Source organism: Hippocampus comes, unplaced genomic scaffold, assembly GCF_001891065.2.
Source record: "Hippocampus comes isolate QL1 unplaced genomic scaffold, H_comes_QL1_v1.1 scaffold179, whole genome shotgun sequence".
In the NCBI taxonomy this organism is placed as follows: domain Eukaryota; kingdom Metazoa; phylum Chordata; class Actinopteri; order Syngnathiformes; family Syngnathidae; genus Hippocampus; species Hippocampus comes.
In genome coordinates this window covers 146,882-165,626 of record NW_017804805.1, presented here as the reverse complement: position 1 = coordinate 165,626, position 18,745 = coordinate 146,882, and the positions used below count along the sequence as shown (strand labels likewise).

General features: G+C 41.3%; 1 protein-coding gene across 2 annotated transcripts in view; it reads left to right on the top strand.

Moving 5' to 3' along the window:
- oclnb (occludin b) overlaps nt 1-18,745 on the top strand; it is a 26,327-nt gene that overhangs the window by 1,866 nt on the left and 5,716 nt on the right. For both annotated transcript variants that reach the window (XM_019897353.1, XM_019897318.1), the window contains exons 2-5: nt 2,330-2,406; nt 6,667-7,357; nt 8,485-8,643; nt 10,478-10,593. In XM_019897353.1, the coding sequence (XP_019752912.1) occupies nt 2,354-2,406; nt 6,667-7,357; nt 8,485-8,643; nt 10,478-10,593 (1,019 nt within the window). In that variant the 5' untranslated portion in view covers nt 2,330-2,353. The remainder of the gene's footprint in view (nt 1-2,329; nt 2,407-6,666; nt 7,358-8,484; nt 8,644-10,477; nt 10,594-18,745) is intronic.

The window sequence follows — 18,745 nt, the reverse complement described above, 5'->3', positions numbered from 1 at the left end:
GAAGTTATTTCAGGGTGACAAGACTGGGCCCTGTTCAAAAATAAAAAAAAAAAAAAAGTGAGCATTTGATGCCCAACCCAAAATGTTTAGAATTACTACACTTGTTTTTTTTTTGTTGTTTTTTTTTTTTAACAACATGCACCTGTATGTTACACACCCTTCCAAAATCACCCTCCAAAAGCTTTTATTTTTTTCTTTTCTCTGATTTTATGGATATTATGCGAACCTGATTTGCTGTTACAGTAATCCCTCGTTTATCGCGGTTAATGGGGACCAAAACCACCCGCGATAAACAAAAATCCCCGAAGTAGCGTCCAATTAACATAAACAGGTAAAAAAAAGATGTATATATTTTTTTAAGTCCGCAAACGGTCTGTGAGAAGCTGCATATATATATATATTTTTTTTTATATGTTTGAAAAAATCCGTGATGCACTGAACCCGCGATAAACGAACCGTGAAGTAGCAAGGGATCACAGTACTGTATTTCAATATTTTAATTATTAGTCTATTTATGTTGGTTGATAAAAGCACATCCATGAATCCATTTTCATTTGAATTCGGAAGCAGCAAAGTTGATTATTATTATTCTTGCCCAGTGTTCACACATGTTGAAAACGATATATTTGAGAATTATTTACCATAGTCTCTTGGATTGAGATTTTGATAGGCTTCAGAAAAGTTTTCAGTTATGACTGGAATATGGGACTCTCTGAGTTTTAGGACTGACGAGGGTAAAACGTAAGAAAGTAGGCTAAAACGCTTCCTTTTTCTAAGTCAAAGCTGATGTCAATGAATGGCTTTTTTTTGTTTGCTTAAAACACAAAGACAATTTATCTGCTTTCATGGATGACTTGAGAAATCAAAAGGTATTCTTATTTGAGAGACAAAAACTTGAAAATGTTGACTTCTGCAAACAATATTTGTTTGTATGTTACAATATTTGTTTGTTTGTGGGGTTTCAAACCTTTTCACTTCATTCCGATTTCGTGTTCAGAAAGCTTCATGGCAAGAATTCTGTTTTACTCAATTTTTGTATTGTTTCCTTTGGACATTTAATGATCTATCTATTAATGCTTTACAATCAGTGTTTTACCTCAACTTGAGTTTGACAGTTTGTTTATTTAGTTTTTTGGGTCACAATCGAGAGGAGCAGTTGAATGTGAGAGGATGATCGTTTGCTCATTAAAGTTGGCTTACTGCTGAACAATACCTCCCCTCTCCCCCACTTCTGAAAGGATGGTGACATCCCTGTATACAGAACACGAACTATTGCTTTATCTCATCATTTTAAAATTGGCAGTAAAAGACACAAAATCGACATGACTACCATTAACCGGATTATGTGATTTGTTGCGAGAAAGCAAAACAGTCAGCTGGATTCCAACCATTCATTCAAATAATGTACATGCATCAGGTACCGTTGTTTGATAATCTCAGTTTCAATTGCCCCATCTCCCAAATTCTTCTTTCTCTTTCCATCCCTGCTAAATCTAGTAAAATAATATTACCGGTAAAATCGACACAAGTCTGTTGGCCATGGCAAAAGATTACAATGAAGCAACAGAGACTGATTGGGGAAAACGAGGTAACCTAACATTAATTTATGTTTTGTATCCTCAAATAATGCTATGCATTCCTTAAAGTCAGTAGAGCATGAACCTGTGATGATAAATCTGCTCTACCAAAGAGCAGCCAGCAGTGGTTTACGTCACTCACATTGTATGGTTTCACAGTCATGTAACATTTTGTTATTGTGGTTGCAGTTTACACTAGTGTCAAACTGTGCTGCATTGTATCGACACTTCTATTTAATATTTCATTTTTCTGTTCGTTACATGAGAGTCAAAATATTGAACATCTATTTATCTGTGAATTTATGGCTATTCATTTGCTGACAAAAGGGACATGTAGAGCATAGCTCATCAATAGTGGGGACGGTCATCAACTAGTTTGTTGTGAAAGTCTCTTGTTTTTCCTTCTTCAAAGGTGAATTCATTGCAAAAAAGAATCATTGCAGCGATATATCCTATGTACCTGAAACTGACGTATAAATGCCCTTGGGCTCTTATTCTGGATTTCACTGCTCACCTCTTTTCTGGGTTTGGTCATGTGACATCAATTTCAGTTGACAGCAGAGCGCGGTACCGAATAAAAAGGCAAAGCCCTGGGACTGATGAAAATGGATGAATGTGCTTAATTTTTATTCCATAAATGCCATATTAATGAGAAAACTGTGTTTGGGCTAGTGTGGGCAGATAAAATAGAATATGTTTTTGCGAAGAAAAGTTTTGTACCCTTTAAGTGAGCATGTGTGATTTTGTTGTAGAGTGCATTCTAAGTGGACTTCACTATGCCGCGCGACAAAAACAGCATCCCTCCATACCAGCCAAGTGGCAGCAAACAGTGAGTGTACTAATATTTTATATATTATGATGTAATTTTGTTTGTCATTGAAGACACATGCCCTGAGTCTGGGGGTGGCAGGTGCAGATGGAATATTTGGCTAGTTGATACACATGCTTCGGGTGTATTGCCTGGCCAAAGATGTTTTGCTGCTCATTGACAATTTTTTGTTCACGGGAGTGGGGGCTTGTGGATACCCAGGACCACCGTCCCTTCGAAACCCCCTGCTGCATGCATGGCAGAGGTCTCAAACTCAGTTTACCTGAGGGCCGCTGGAGCTAGAGTCTGAGTGAGGCTGGGCTGCATCAGGTTTTCCCCCCAAAATATCTGTTTTATTGAAAACAGAAAAAAAAATACCGGCTGCAATGACAGCCACACTGGCGTGTTGTTTCTCTGTTTAAATGTGTATTCAGCAGCACGAAAGAAGCAGCAGCGGCAGATTGTTTACATCTGTGTTTTACACGTGTATTCAAGCTGGTGCGGGGCAGAGTCACGTTGCCGCTATAGTTGGGGTGCTCCGAAGCTGTCGGCCTTCGAATGAAACAGACCTAACTATTTAGCACGGAGGTAGTGCTAACACATACAGTATCCATATCAAACTCGCGCGGGCCCCACTAACATTAAACGTGCATATCAAGGCGGGGGCCTCAAACTATAGCGTCCTGCGGGCTGCATTTGGCCCGCGGGCTGCGAGTTTGAGTCCCCTGCCTTTGGGTGTAACTGCCTATGGGAAATGATCCAATTTCACATACCAGTTGTCTGAAAACTATTACGTACATTCTACAAAAAAATGCACGGTATCTTTAGTTTATGTTTCTATGACAGTGACTTATAGTGACAGTCAGAACAATTACTTTCCATTAAGACAATTTGTGAGTACACTATTTGATGCATTTTCAAAATTTACAAGCAATTAAAAAAACTCGGGAAAGGCATCAATACAAGAACATTGATGAATTTTTCAAGTCAACAGAAAATAGATCGGTTCCAATTTCACATGACTGAGTTATTGCAGGGGAGGCGGGCTGTGTCGAAGCGAAGCAATGAATTCAGTGGGTCTCAGTTCCTTAGACCCCGTCAGACAGGTCCACCAATCAAATATTGTTCCACCAAGAGTGTGCTTCCAAATCCGCACACTTCTGATTGATGAATCGACAGTAGCACTTAGCTTAGCCACATCAAAATTGACATGGAAACAAGCTGGTCACTGTGCTCTTTTGCTGAGTGCCCCAAGTCACGAATAGCTCCACTTTGTAATGCAATCGCTTTGTCCAGTAGTTTCAGAAGAGTCGAACGGGCCTTGTTGACCAACTTGACAATCCATCCATCCATCCATTTTCCGCCACTTATCCGGGGTCGGGTCGTGGGGGCAGCAGCTTTAGTTGGGAAGCCCAGACTTCCCTCTCCCCAGCCACTTCTTCGAGCTCTTCCCGGCGGATCCCAAGGCGTTCCCTGGCCAGCTGGGTGACATAGTCTCTCCAGCGTGTCCTGGGTTGTCCCTGGGGTCTCTTGCCAGTGGGACATGCCCGGAACACCTCACCAGGGAGGCATCCAGGAGGCATCCTAATCAGATGCCCGAGCCACCTCTTCTGGCTCCTCTCGATGTGGAGGAGCAGCGGCTCTACTCTGAGCCCCTCCCGGATGACCGAGCTTCTCACCTCATCTCTAAGGGAGAGCCCGGACACCTTGCGGAGAAAACTCATTTCGGCCGCTTGTATCCGGGATCTCGTTCTTTCGGTCACGACCCATAGCTCGTGACCATAGATGAGTGTTGGGACCAACTTGACAAGTATTATAGATTTGATTTTGATGATAAAATGCATTCGCTACCCGTCCATCATTATTGTGGTGGTGTGTAGCATCTCATCACTGGTCTCCGGTTTCTCTCTTGCTGGTGCGTCCGACTGCGGTCACATTTGGCGATCTCGTCTTTGCCCGGAAGATTCGGCATACTTTGGATTTCAATTCTAATGATGCATAGGTGTCAAACTCAGGTCCTGGAAGGCCGCTGTCCTGCATGTTTTCCTAGTCTCCCTGTTGCAACGCACCTCATTCAAATGAACAGGTTCAATGTCAGGATTCGGCAGAGCTTGCTGATGATCTGATCATTTGAATCAGGTGTGTTGCAACAAGGAGACTTGGAAAACATACAGGACAGCGGCCCTCCAGGACCTGAGTTTGACACCTATGATGTAGAGCAGGGGTAGGGAACTCCGGTTCCTCGAGAGCCGTATCCTGGCTGTTTTAGATCCCTCCCGACTCCAACACACCTGATTCAATTGTTCACGATTGTTTCAGGCCTCGACAGAGCTTGCTGAGGATCTGATCATTTGAATCAGGTGTGTTGGAGTCAGGAGAGATCTAAAGCAGGCAGGATATGGCACTCGAGGAACCAAAGTTCCCTACCCCTGATGTAGAGCATCAAGTCACAGATCAAACATGTAACCATGCCATACTGTGGACAAATTCTGAATAAATAAACATATATCATAACCAGGGGTGCACATAAGCGGTGCACCGGTGTGCAAGGGCACTGCAAATTGAATAATGCTCTCCATTTCAAGTCTGTCACCGTGCTTTTGAGCATGAGAACATTGCAGCTGCATCTTGACTGCGGCCAGGCTCTGTCGCCTTATTGGAAGTTAAGTCAGCCGCCACAAGGATTGCTTCCGAAAGCTTGGTGAGGAATTGCTGTCCATGTACTCATTCTTAATAGGCTTTTATTTTGAATGTAAGTGTCATTAGTATAGTTTAATGGGAAATGAATAATATTTTGTTTCAACTTTAAGGCAAAAAGGATGTTTTGTATTTGTTTTATGTACATTATTTATTCACATTGTGAAATATTTATTTTGTAAAATTAAGTTTCGTTATTTCAATGTTATCGCTATTATCGCGAGACTTGCGCTGTGGTAAGGTGGTTTTTGCCCAGACACGTACAGACAAGACGTACGAAGAGCAACAGCTACAAGGACTGTTTGCTATCCGTTAAAGATATCGAAAGTGTATTTTTGTTGCCCAAGACCTCCGAAGTGGCAGGCGGCAATGAGTTTTCACGGTGTTGGTGTACCAAGACAACCCCAAAGACACTATTAAACACCCGTCATTTGGAAACTGTGCCCTGGTTTTGTTACTTTGGAGCTACATTGAAGTTGACCCTCGTGGTGCGTTGTGAAGCGTTTGAACAACTGTTGTTGTGGCGGCTGGCTTGACTCAACTGGCTTTGGCGATAACAATAACGTTCGTCGTAAAAGACGGCGGCCAAACGCGTCTCATTAACGCCGCCAGGGAGACTGTTATCTCCGTGTCGCCCATACAGTCTGTCAAATTATGTCTTTGCGGTCCGTGGGCAAAAAACATTGGGTATTGGACCAATGCCCAAGAGAAATATGCTATGTTTGGTAGCCGATCACAAAGTCCCAAACTGCCAGTCACAGCTGGGCAATTAATTTTTCGAATGGGACTTGCAACTCAAACGTGTTAAATATGAATTTAGTGTTTATGAACCAGCAAATTATATAGTTTTTATAAGCTGTCATTATTTACCCTCATATGTTGTTGTATTTAAGAAAAAAGTGTAAACTGAAAAAAAAGTGTATTTAATTCTATTAAAATAACATAAGGGGTTGTACGGTGGATGAGTGGTTAGCAGGTCCGCTTGACAGTGCAGAGTTCCACGGTTAGATTCAGGGCTATGGCTTTCTTGTGTGGAGTTTGCATGTTTTCCCCGTAGCTGCGTTTGTCCACCCACATTCCAAAAACATGCATGGTTGGTTATTGGAACGCTCTGTCCCTATGTGTCATTGTGAGCGTGGATGGTTGTTTGTCTATGTGTGCCCTGCGACAGGCTGGCAATCAGTTCAGGGTGTACCTGCCTACTGCCCCAAGTCAGTTGGGATTGGCTCCAGCATGCCCGCGATCCTCGTGAGGATCAAGCGGTTCAGATAATGAATGAATGGATGGATGGATATATAGGTGTCATTCCAGTCCAAATAGATGAACTGCCATCTACTGCTGCACCAACAACCCAGACCCACATATGTTGAGAACAAAGGTTATGGATTCCTTTTACTGTGACACATTCAAAAAAAAAGAAATACTGTGCTATTAATATCACTCACTGTCAGAAACGTGTGTCGGTCGACGTAGGCATTTCACTTTTCTGGTGTGTGTGTGATAAACCCTGAGTTTTTAATGAAACAAAGATCTAAATGAAAATTTCTGTTTTTTTGTTGTTGTTGTTGTTGTTGTTTTTTGCAGTCACAGCAGACACAGGCATAGCGAGCTAATGTCCAATCCAGCATTTTCATACCACCCAGCGGACAAGATGCTTCACTTCTATCGCTGGAGTTCACCACCGGGTGTGATGAAGATCCTATGTATCTTGATCATCATCATGTGTGTGGCTGTGTTTGCCTGTGTGGCCTCCACACTTGCCTGGGACTATGATATCAATGCCATCGGTCTGGGTGGTAGCGCCGGCTTGGTGCCAGGCTATGGCTCCTATAGTGGGTCATATGGTGGCGCATTCGGTGGCGGTTATGGTGGTGCATATGGAGGAGGCATTGGCGGTTCCTATAGTGGCTACAGTGGCTATGGAGGAACAACACAACTGGATCCTCGAGCTGGAAAAGGCTTCATCATTGCCATTGCTGCCATTACCTTCATAGCTGTGCTCATCATTTTTGTGTTGGTTGTGTCAAGACAACGTGCTGCCCGCTCATCAAAGTTCTACTTAGCAACAATCATCATCTGTGCCATCTTGGCATTTTTGATGATCATCGCCACAATTGTGTACCTGGTAGCTGTAAACCCAACCGCCCAGTCCTCAGGGTCCATTTACTACAATCAAGTTCGCCAGCTGTGTGCTCAGTATCAAAACCAGAACCAGGCCCAGGGTATCTTCCTCAACCAATACCTGTACCATTACTGTGTGGTGGAACCCCAAGAGGTGAGATACCAACCTTGGTGGGATTGAGCTTCAGCCTTTGTAAATACCCTCATATTGAATATGTTCGCTTACATTTTTAGAATTTCACACTAGTATTAAAATGATGGAGTGGGACTTTAATGCGTTAATTATGATCAATTAATTACAAAAGAATCAATGATAAAAAAAAAATTAAGGCATTTTAATTGACCCACAGCTTTTGTCAGTGCGTAATTCCCTGATACACCAATGCACACATCAGCGTACAGCTAAACATGCAACCAGCGGCTATTGAAATGCAGGAATCAGATCAAACCGCAGTGGTAGGATTAATGGAAGGCAAATTTAATTTTAACTACCTGATTGAAGCCTTGATAAAAGTGTGGTTTTGTGCAAAAAGGAGTTTGCATTCCACTGGAGTGCTTCAACCCTCTGGTACAATAGACATGAAGAATTATTAAATAAGACATGCCTCCTTGAGCTATGTATGCGAACCTCAGTGGTTGCCCCCACTGAAGAGTATCAGCACATTTCACCATTTGTGGACTTCACAAATACTAAAATGACGCTTGGATGCTTGGACATTGATGCACACAATGCTGTACAATCACAATAAGGAAACTAGAAATAGATTTTTTTAATATATGAGTATTATTTTCTACTGTCTATCAGTGAAGTGCATTTTTTCATCGTTAAAAATAGTCTTTGTTTCAATCGTCCACTAAAATACATTTACATAATTTAAAAATGTTTTTGATTAAAATGTGATTACTCAAGATCAATTAATTACAAAGCCTCTAATTGATTAAATGATTTTTTAATATTCAAGTCCCGCCCCATTTATTCGTTTAAAGTTTGTGCTTTTTGGCATTTGTGTGGCTCTGCCTTTTCTCAATCAGTGGCCTCCCTTGAATACTCTACCTGTCTGGTAGTTGAGTATATCGACCCCTCTGGTCACTAGAAAACAAAAAAATAAATAAATAAAATACAAATACTGGATTGAGAGAGCATCCTATGAAAGTGAACAGAAAAGTTATTAACTGATACTGATGAATACAAATATTTAATGTTGTGCAAGATCTTAAGAATTTCTGGTTTGTGGGCAAAAATTGGCACAACACTGACAATTGGTCTTCCGTTCTTTGCAGGCCATAGCAATCGTCTTGGGCTTCCTGGTGTTTATAGCCCTCATCATTCTTCTGGTGTTTGCTGTTAAGACACGCTCCAGCATCAGGCGCTGGGGCAGAGACCGTATTCTGTGGGAGGAGGTTAAGGTTATCAACGATAGTCACAGCATTGGAGAGTGGGTGAGTGCATATTTTCATATGGTAGATTCTGACTGACATATAGTGTGGCAAGATAACATTCATAGTAGGTTAAAAAAAAAGCATACACCCCTTTTTAAAATATAAATAACAAAAGTTTGATGGGTATTAATCAAAAAACATTCCTTAAATCAGAGATTAAAGTCCTCCGGATTTTCCCGGAATTCCGGGTTTTTCAAATTTTTATGAAAATTTCTCCGGAGAATTGAGGAAAATTTGCATAATCCGGATATTAGTTGACAACATTGAACGACGAAGGCGCGGAGTTCGTTGTATTGCTTTCACGAGCTTAGCCATATTGAGGCACTAACACTAGTAACAGTAAAGAGATTTTTGTTTGTGTAATAACGACAGAAGGCATGATGGCGTTTGACTAATGGTTTAGTAGAACGAATGGCAACTCGCAACAACAGTAGCAAGCGTCATTTTGCCTCTTGGGTTATACCATCTCAACTAGAACGTGGGGGATAGTCCCCAAACAATTTTCGTCTCTTTATAAACACACCCGCTAAACCCCAGTGGAACGAATAAAAGACGCCGTCAACAAGACCAGAGAGCCCCGGACTATCTACTGCTGAGGCTCGCTTAGCTTGAGTGGACTCGCCACAACAGTAATACCCTCGCCTCGCATTCTCATGGCCTCGCCATATCTTGGAGATTTCGAAATTTCGGCCCGAACGGAAGCCACAAAGGGTACACGTGTGCACACAAAAGGAAGATTAATCATTGAATGTCGAGTATTTGAATAGCGTTTTGTGTAAACTAATTCATGCTTGATCGGCCAAGTGCGTGCGCGTGTGCGTGTGCGCGCCCACACACACACACACACACACACACATTTATTTATTTATATATTTTTTCCGGAATTTTCAGAAAAGTCCCCTTTCATCTCTGCTTAATGTAAGGAAGTGTATTTTCACAACAAATAAATGCCTGTATTACTGTTATGTGTCAGGAGCGGAGTACTTTTATTTTGAACTTTATAGTTTGAGATGGGTAATGATATTATGTAGAATGCCAATATAAAGTCAAACAAAGGAATGAATGAAGGTAAACAATGTGTGATTATTGTAGGCAAACAACCAAACAGGAGACACAACCTTTTTTTGTTGGTGAAGGTTAAAATAAACGTGTACACCAATTGAGAAAAAATGTCGATGTGGTTTATCTTATTTTCTGTTCTGCATTGAAGGCCAATGTATCTGTGTCTTATCTTAAACCATTCGTATTTGTTTCCTAAATTCAAAGCATTTCTTAGTGAGAATTTATGTTATGACATTGTTTTTTTTTTTTTTTTTTTTTTAAACCTATTTCTTATGCCTTAAATGTTTCTTGATTCAGTCAGGTATCTTCACATATCATGTCATCAAATTTTCAGACTGCTTTTATATTTCTGTGATACTTTTCGGTCCAGACAATATGCTTTGTTTTGTGAAACGCAATTGTTTTTCACACAGTGACGTAAAAGTTGAGTTTCAGGAGTAGTTTCTGGGTGTGGTCAGTTGAGAATTGTTTTTGTTAAGTGCTTGGGCATGTAAATAAATCCAAGTGTCTCGTAACTGTGTAAAACATATTGCTCCAAGCAAGTATAAACCTTCCATTAATGTAATCGTTCTTACTGAATTGATTTGTCATCCCCAAGCAAAGACTTAAAAGTTGACATTCGCATTTCTGTAACGTCTGTCTTTGGTTACCTGTTTGTGAGGCATGCAGGGAGCAGTGGAACAAGTTTGACTTGCCGAACAACCTTTCTAACATCTTCGGAGAAAAAAATGCTGGAGTATCAACAAGTGTGTGACACTGTCTTCTTCAACAGGTAAAAAATGTGTCTGGTGAGCCAGAAACACTGGTGAATGATTATAACGATCAAGTTGGAGCACCTCAGGGCTACAGGGACCAAATGGACCAAAAGAAGCCAATTTACATACCGGGGTAAGCCATGCATCATCATGAACAAAGTGAAAAGGCAAACAATATTTTCCACATCCGAATGGGATCAGTGTTTCATATTAAATCTGTTGGTGCACTGAAGAACTAGAGTGGTGAGTAAGAATCATGCCTCCAGCCTAACATGCAAGTACACGTTAATGTAAACTTGAAGCACCCCATAATTATTTCATATCTGGTGTTTAACTGAAAAAAACAACATTGTAGCAACAAAAATAATACATATGTTACAGGTCACGATGAACTTTACTTGCTTATCTTCCCACTTATAATTATTATTTTTTTATTTTCAGCCAGCAAAATGTATCCTCAGATGTAAATATTTAAGTCATTCTAATTCATATTCATCAACCATGTACATATCCTCCTGACTACCAGTAGTTCAAATTTGTCCTCTGTAGAGGACATTTGTGAACCTAAATATCTCCCACCCAGTGCCTCCAATCGCATTAACTCCTTTTGTTACTCTAAAGAGGACATTCAGTGCTTTCCAATGATACCAAATTTGTCGGGGTTAGAAAAAGTAAGAAAATGGCTTCCTTCAGTGCAAGCACTTTTTATGGGAAGAGGAAAAGTAATACTTTTTATCGACCACATTTTGTCTTGAAATGCTGTTGGCATTTTAATTATAAGACTCTTATGAACACGTTAAAGTGTTGTTTGAGTTGTTTTAAGTGTATTTGAGCCTGTTTAAAAAATGTAGTGGGATTTCAAAAATTTCTTTTGGAGGAGTCCAATTACTTCACATAGATTGGGGAATGTCAAAATAAATGTGATTGGACAACATTTTTTTCCTGGTAGTCAGGAGGATATGAAAATAAATTTTCAAAATCAAGCCTCATCGTCAGTTAACTCGTAATGCAAATTTTACCGTTTGGAATTTTGGCCAAAAAGTTGCACTTGGGTTTCATTGAACCTTAATTCATTTTTTCATGTTTGAAAGGTTTTGTTACAACGCAGACATGTATTTTCTGCAGTTGTTTAAATAACCACTCCAAATTAGGCCCCTTCTAAATTCCTTAACTCTGTTTACGACTGGTAATCTGATAGTGCTCTCGCTAGCTAGGAGGCTCACAAGGATAACAAGCTAACAAAGTTGTTCTTTAAAATCAGTGGACAACGACTGAGAGTGGATGATGACTCTAAGAAGACGTTCAACTGTGCAATCAGAGAGTTCCGTGGCGAGTTCTTTGGAAGTATCGGGTACTGAACTCCTGAGTACAGGCTGTTTTGGTCCCGGTATGACTGGTCTCAGAGTTTGGTCCCTACTGTTGGCAGCAAATTGGATGTGTTTCCAGTGGGCTATGCCTAGGCTGTTCTTTGGCACAAATTCTGTTAATAACCTTTATGGACAGAATTTCTAGGCACAGCCGAGGTGTTGAGGGGTTCATTTCTGTTTTTCGGAGATGGCTCTGTCAGCTTCATCAACCCATGATCTCCAACTCTCACTTGAGTGTTTAGCAGCTGAGTGTGAAGTGGGTTAGGATGGGAGTTGGCACCTTCAAATCTGAGACTGTGTCAATCAGTTGAAAAAGAGCGCTATGCCTTTTCCAGATCGTGAAGGAGATCCTGCCCCAACTGGAGGAGTATAGGTATTTTACGGTCGAGTTCACAAGTGACTGAAGAATGGAGCAGGAGATTGACAGGCAGATCAGTGCAGCGTCTGCAGTCATGCGGACTCTGTATCAGTCTGTGATGAATAAGGAGCTGAGACGAAACGTGAAGCTCTCAATTTACCGGTCGATCTACGTTCCTACCCTCAACTATGGTCACAAACTGTGAGTTGTGACTCGAAAGAGCAAGATCCCGGATACAAGTGGCCAAAATGAGTTTCCTCTGCAGGGTATCCAGACTTTCCCTTAGAAAAGTTCGGTCATCGGAGTGGGGCTAAGAGTAGAGTTGCTGCTCCACTGCAGTGAGAGGAGCCAGATGAGGTGGCTCGGGCATTTGAATAAGAAGCCTCCTGGACACCTCTGGTGAGGTGTTCCAACCATGCTGTAGGATGCAATGAGGAAGACCCAGGACAAGCTGGAGAGACTGTCTCCCGGTCGGCATGTAAAAACCTCAGGTGCCCCTGCTGGACAAAGTGGTTGGGAAGAGTCTGCCAAAGCTGCTGCCCCCACGACCTGACTTCTGATGAGTGGAAGAAAATGGCTGGATGAAAATAAAAAGTAATTCTGTTGTTTCTTTTTTATCTCCCCTTTCAGAAATATATTTTTAATTGAGTTGTACAGGTGAGGGATCACACCCCTCAGCCTAACTGGTTAGGTCTATTCAGGGTGCTATATAGGAGGATCCATTGGGTGCTTGAATCTCAGATTGAAGAGGAGCACTGTAGTTTTCGTCAAGGCCATGGAACAGTGGGCCAACTCTTCACACTTGGCAGGATTCTCGAGGGTGCATGGGAGTTTGCCCAACCAGTCTACATGTGTTTTGTGGACTGGAAGAAGGCCTTTATTGGATGCAATAGTACGGGTTGTTCAATTCCTGTATGACCAATGTCAGAGTTTGGTCCATGTTACTAGTAGTAAGTCGGATTTGTTTACAGTGGGCGTTGGACTCCACCAAGGCTGCCCTTTTGAGCCAAATCTGTTCATAGCCTTTTTTGGACAAAATTTCTTGGCGTATCCTAGTCATTCAGGGTGTCCTGTTTGGTGCGCTTTCTACTCTACATCTCTGATTTCTGCAGACGATGTAGTACTGTTGGCTTCTTCAAGCTGTGATCTTCAACTCTCACTGAAATGATTCACAGCCTGAAAAGGGTGGAGTGCCCTCTCTGGGTTGGGGATTGTGCTTGCAAACACTTAGTTTTTCTTCTTTCTATCCCCCAAATTTGCTGCTGTAGACTGTAAATTTCCCCAGTGTGGGACAAATAAAGGATATCTTATAAGATGCTGTTCCAAGTGGAGCAGTTCAAACACGTTTGGGTCTTGTTTACAACTGAGGGTGGGGTGGAGCGGGAGATCGACTGGTAGATCAATGCAGCGTCTGCACTAATCTTCAGTGTTGTTTTTGGTAACCATTTTTGAATTAGTCTTCGTCTTTTGGGCAAAAATGTTTATTAGTTTTAGTCACATTTTAGTCATTCCTCTTCATGTTAGTTTTAGCCAACAAACTCTCAAGGTTTTAGTCTAGTGTCAGGCAACAAAAACTCCAAAAGAGTTTTGTCTAGTTTTAGTTCAAAATAGACATAAAATGTTTCCAACAAATAGCAAAGACTTTCTTGTCTACTAAGGATTATGCATTACACACAGATGAAGTGGTAACAGTGCAATCATTGTTCATTACTCCAAAATAAGCCAAGAACCAAAACATTTTTTTCTTGCAATTGTTGTGGCTGTATTTCTTTGAAACAACCTGCTCAAGTGCAGTGAGCATACACATGGCCAAAATATGAGCAATGGATGAGGAACACTTAAAAGTATAAAATAAACATGGCACTTTAAGCAAAATAAATCAAATAAAAGCAGCAATCTTTTTACAACATAGACTAGAGGGGACTCGTATCCCTAGTGCAGTTATGGTGTAAAGTTTATTTCATCCGCAGAGCTGACATAGTAGTTAATGTTACTGCAGCTCAGAATAACACAATGTTCCTCAATCTGGGTTCGATCAAAGCCCAGGGGTTGCGTGAATCATCTCAGGGGTTCGACGGACCCTCTGCCATGGAGGTGAACACACACCCGACTCAAGATGTCAATTAGTTATGACAGAGGTCCCCAACCACCGGTCCGCGGACCGGTACCGGTCCGCAGGGCATTTGTTACCGGGCCGCACAGAAAGAACTTGCCTTAATTCCGTTTTATTTATTTCGGAATACAAAAGATGTTTTATTTTGAAAAATTACTGGATTCTCCGTTACATCCGTCTGTGTCACACTTCTCCGTCACATGACTGATTACGCTAAAAACAAAATGCTGGAGCTCGCAAAATGAGGAAAAAACTGCTGGAGATCGCAAATGATGGCGGCCTTAAAAGTACGTTCAAGACAACTGGATTAAAGTTAAAGTTATGGCTGAATACTCTGAGATCGCCACAATAGCACTGTTGCTATTTCCGACATTCTACCTGTGTGAGGTGGGGGGTTTTTGCAGCAACGGCTACTAAAACAAAATTACGAAGTAGACTGGACATAAACCACACACTTGAGGTGTCATTGTCTCCTATTACCCCGAGATGGGACCATCTGGTTGCAGAAAATCAAGCTCCGGACTGTGGTGAGTTGTCATTTTCATGCACTTTGAATTTGTGTTGTATCGTATTTTGAAGGCATTAAACATTACCATAGTGATCAGAGTGTTGCGGCCACATTAGGCGCTCCTTGTGTTTATTATTATATTTTGAAAACACCACAGTTTTCATGCAGCTCATACCATATTATTTTGTTGTATTAATCCGCCACACCTTAAATGCCTGAAAATATTGTTTGACATAAACCAGTCCGTGGGATAAAAAAGGTTGGGGACCCCTGAGTTATGACACACTCGCTTGGCCACCACTGGCTGCAGATGATCACATTACATTGCTTGTCCAATCAGTGCTGCGGGAAATTTAGTTTGCTCAGTCGTCAATGTGTGACTGTTGTGATAGTATGTTGTGTGATTTTTTTATTTTATTTTTTTTTAGACTTTTTTTAAAAAATGCTAACTATGTCGAGCAAAAAAAAGAAAGTGGTTGGATGAATATGTACAGCATAGATTCACATGCATCGCGGAAAGTGATGGGACTCAGCATCCGAGCTGCATGATTTGTCATGCCAAGTTGAGCAACTCAAAACTGAAGGAACACTTCTTGAATGATATTTTTATTTTTCCATAAGGAAAGGTTTCGGTGAATGTGGATATGAACTGGTTGGGTTCAGTACCTCCAACAAGGTTAAGAACCACTGGAATAACATGAGACACCTGTGTGATATAAGACAACTATGTCACACATTCAAGCCCATCATCCAGCTAAATAGCAGAAAATACTCCATAGCCTACATGTGCCTTAATCTACTTTTAATATTTGATTATACACACAACAAGCTAATAAAATGATGTTAGCCATAACGTTAGCTCAACCAAAATAACTTAAACCTTAAGATAGGCCATTTGCGCCAGGAGTTATGTGGAAAACTTAACAATGAAGTTTACAATGAATTTTACAATGAAATTTCTTACAAGCCTACTCTCGAGTAACATGGAATGCGAGCAAATGGTTTCAGTTACAGTATGGTATATTAACAGGACTAGTTGCTCCTTAGCTGCGAAAAAATATCTATGTGGTGGGCCTTCAGATGCCGCTTGTGATTCGTAGTATTCTTTCTATCTAGTTCGGGGGTCGGCAACGCAAAATTTTGAAAGAGCCATATTGGACCAACCCCCCCCCCCCAAAAAAAAACTAATGTCTGGAGCCGCAAAAAATTAAAAGCCTTATCATGAACTCAACACATGCTTTATGTATCTGTATTAGCGATATTAGCCTACTATCAACATGACTAAGTTGGCTAAAAATACACAAGCATTCATGATTAAATGTTTTTCCCCCTGCAGTTCATTCTGTAGAGCAGGGGTGTCCAACCTTTTTTGACGTAAGATCTACTTTTCGATCAACCAACCTCCCACGATCGACCCATTACCACATGCGCGCGCACACGCACACACTTACATACCCATGCCGTAATGAGCAACAGCCATAAAATAAATGATCCACGGATGCACTTTCGCAGCGTGCTAACTATCGTAGCTCACGTGTACCGTTTAAAAATGCTTCTCTCGGCTGCCCAGATTCCCATTTTTTGCAAGTACCCTCGATAAGTTGTACAAGAAAGGCTGTTTTTTTTTTTTGTTTGTTTTGTTCTGTTGTTTTTTACTACAGCCTCCTGACTGACATCCCACCCTGCAAATAGAAATGTGTGTTGCAGGCTATGACGCAAACCCTCGTTGACGAAATGTTGAAATGTAATATTTATGACACATTTTTACAGCATTGGAAAATGTTAATAAATGTTTGTGTCGTGTTTGTCCTCTTATAGAAACCATATTGAAACAAATAAATATATTTCCCTCCCCCATCTTTTTCCATTTTCAAACATTTTTGAAAAAGCTCCAGTGGGGAGCCACTGGGATGTGCTAAAGAGCTGCATGCGGCTCGAGAGCCGCATGTTTCCGACCCCCGACCTAGTTTGTGGCCACATTTACCGTTACCACCATTTACAATGCATTGTGTTGTTCTTTCAGCTGGGTTGTACAGAAAGTCACTCCAGATATCTTTTCTTCGTTTCCGACCATCAAACCCCTTAGTTGACTCTGCCAGCATGATCCATCAATGGAAAGTGTGTCCGTGTGTGTGACGATTGACCGCAGACGTGCTGTGTTGTGCCAGTGTGTGCATGTGCACTGTGTGTCGGCCAGGTGATGGGCGTGACCAAACAAGGATAGGTTGCAGAAGCATTGCTGATATTTTTTGACAGACAGATTACAATCGGAAGAGATGTCATATATTTTGAACATCTGACAGACCACACGCTAACAATTTTCATCCAGTCTCATCTCGTCAAGGAAAGCTCACATACGTCACGACATATTTTTGTCATCAAAGAAGCCACGTTTAGCTCGTCATCGTCTTTTCATCATCATGAAAACAAGGGGCGTTAATTAAATCATTTCGTTACATTGTGGACGAGAACAACACTGGTAATCTGGACTCTGTATCGCCCCCCCCCCGTCGTAAAAAGGGAGCTGAGCTGGAAAGCGAAGCTCTCGATTTACCGGTCGATCTACATTCTTACCCTCATGTATGGTCCCGACCTAGGGGTCGTGACTAAAACAATAAGATCCCAGATACAAGCGGTCAAAATGAGGTGTACCGGGTCTTCTCTTTCCCGTGACCCAACTTCGGATGACCCAAAGAGTGAAATATGATGAGTTGTACAGGTAATAGGTCATATTAATTGTGGAAAAACGTTTAGAAATGATTTATCATGGTCTCGTTAATTTACAGTATATCACAAAAACCTGACCTTTGAACAGCAGTGTGTAGACCTTGTATCTCCAATGCAGATCATGGTTTAGTTCTTCAAAAGTCTGTCAAAAAGCGCGTGTACCTCCTCATGTTTTAGTCCGGCTTTAAAATAAAATAGATTTTTTTTACTCTGAGAAAAAAATTGAACAATACAATATCCAATTATAATAACCATAATTTTTCATGCATGTTTGTATCAACGTTCATGAGTAACAATCCAGATTAACCCATATGCAGTATCTGTCCCAAATTGGTCTTTTTTGGACAGTTGGACAGTTGTACACACAGCCAAAAGTGTGAAAAATAACTCCACGAAGCTGAAATTTTGCATAGGATGTCAAAAGGGGTCAAAGTTCAAAATGACCGCAAGCGGGACATTTTTGAACATTATAGTGGGTATATATGACATCGTGACAAATTTTGCCACTGCATAAAGTATAAATCCAAAAAATGACACATTGACGGCCATTATAAATTCCAATTTTCAATAGACTGTAAACCCGGTGTTTTATCGTGCATTTTTCTCAATTTCTGCACAAATCACATCACCGGCGGCTCACCAATACTATCAAAGCTTGAGAATTGTGTTAGTAGGGTTTCCCTCACTTTCCATGAGATGGCGCCAGAGCCTAAAATGTAATTCTCGGCCGGCTCACTACGTCCTTTCGTAAACATCTGATTCGTCATTTTCATTCGAATAAACTGTATAGTTTGTTGCGAGAGGTCTATTTGCATCTATGTGTATGGATATGATCGTATGTGCACGTCATATAGAAGAGTACTGATCAAAGACATCGAAGCAGTACTTTTCCGCCATTTTGTGCCCGTTGGATTGTCAGGTCGTACGCGTCTCTTGCAGAGACGTCAGCCAGACCGACTCAACTTCCTGGTGTCACCTCTAAAGATGTCCCACCCGCGTATGTTGCGCATAAATTACATTGTTTTGCACGTTCACGCTCGCGCGCACGTGCAAAACAATGTAATGCAGTTTGCAGAGCATTGCTCGCTGGGTGCTTTTTGGAAAATCAGGTGTTATTTTTTGAAAATCGACTTTTGAATTGGTCAAGCTGTTATGCAATGCATGCCCCGGCCGTGTGGTCTCGGAATGAACGTGACGCGCGGGTACGCGCGT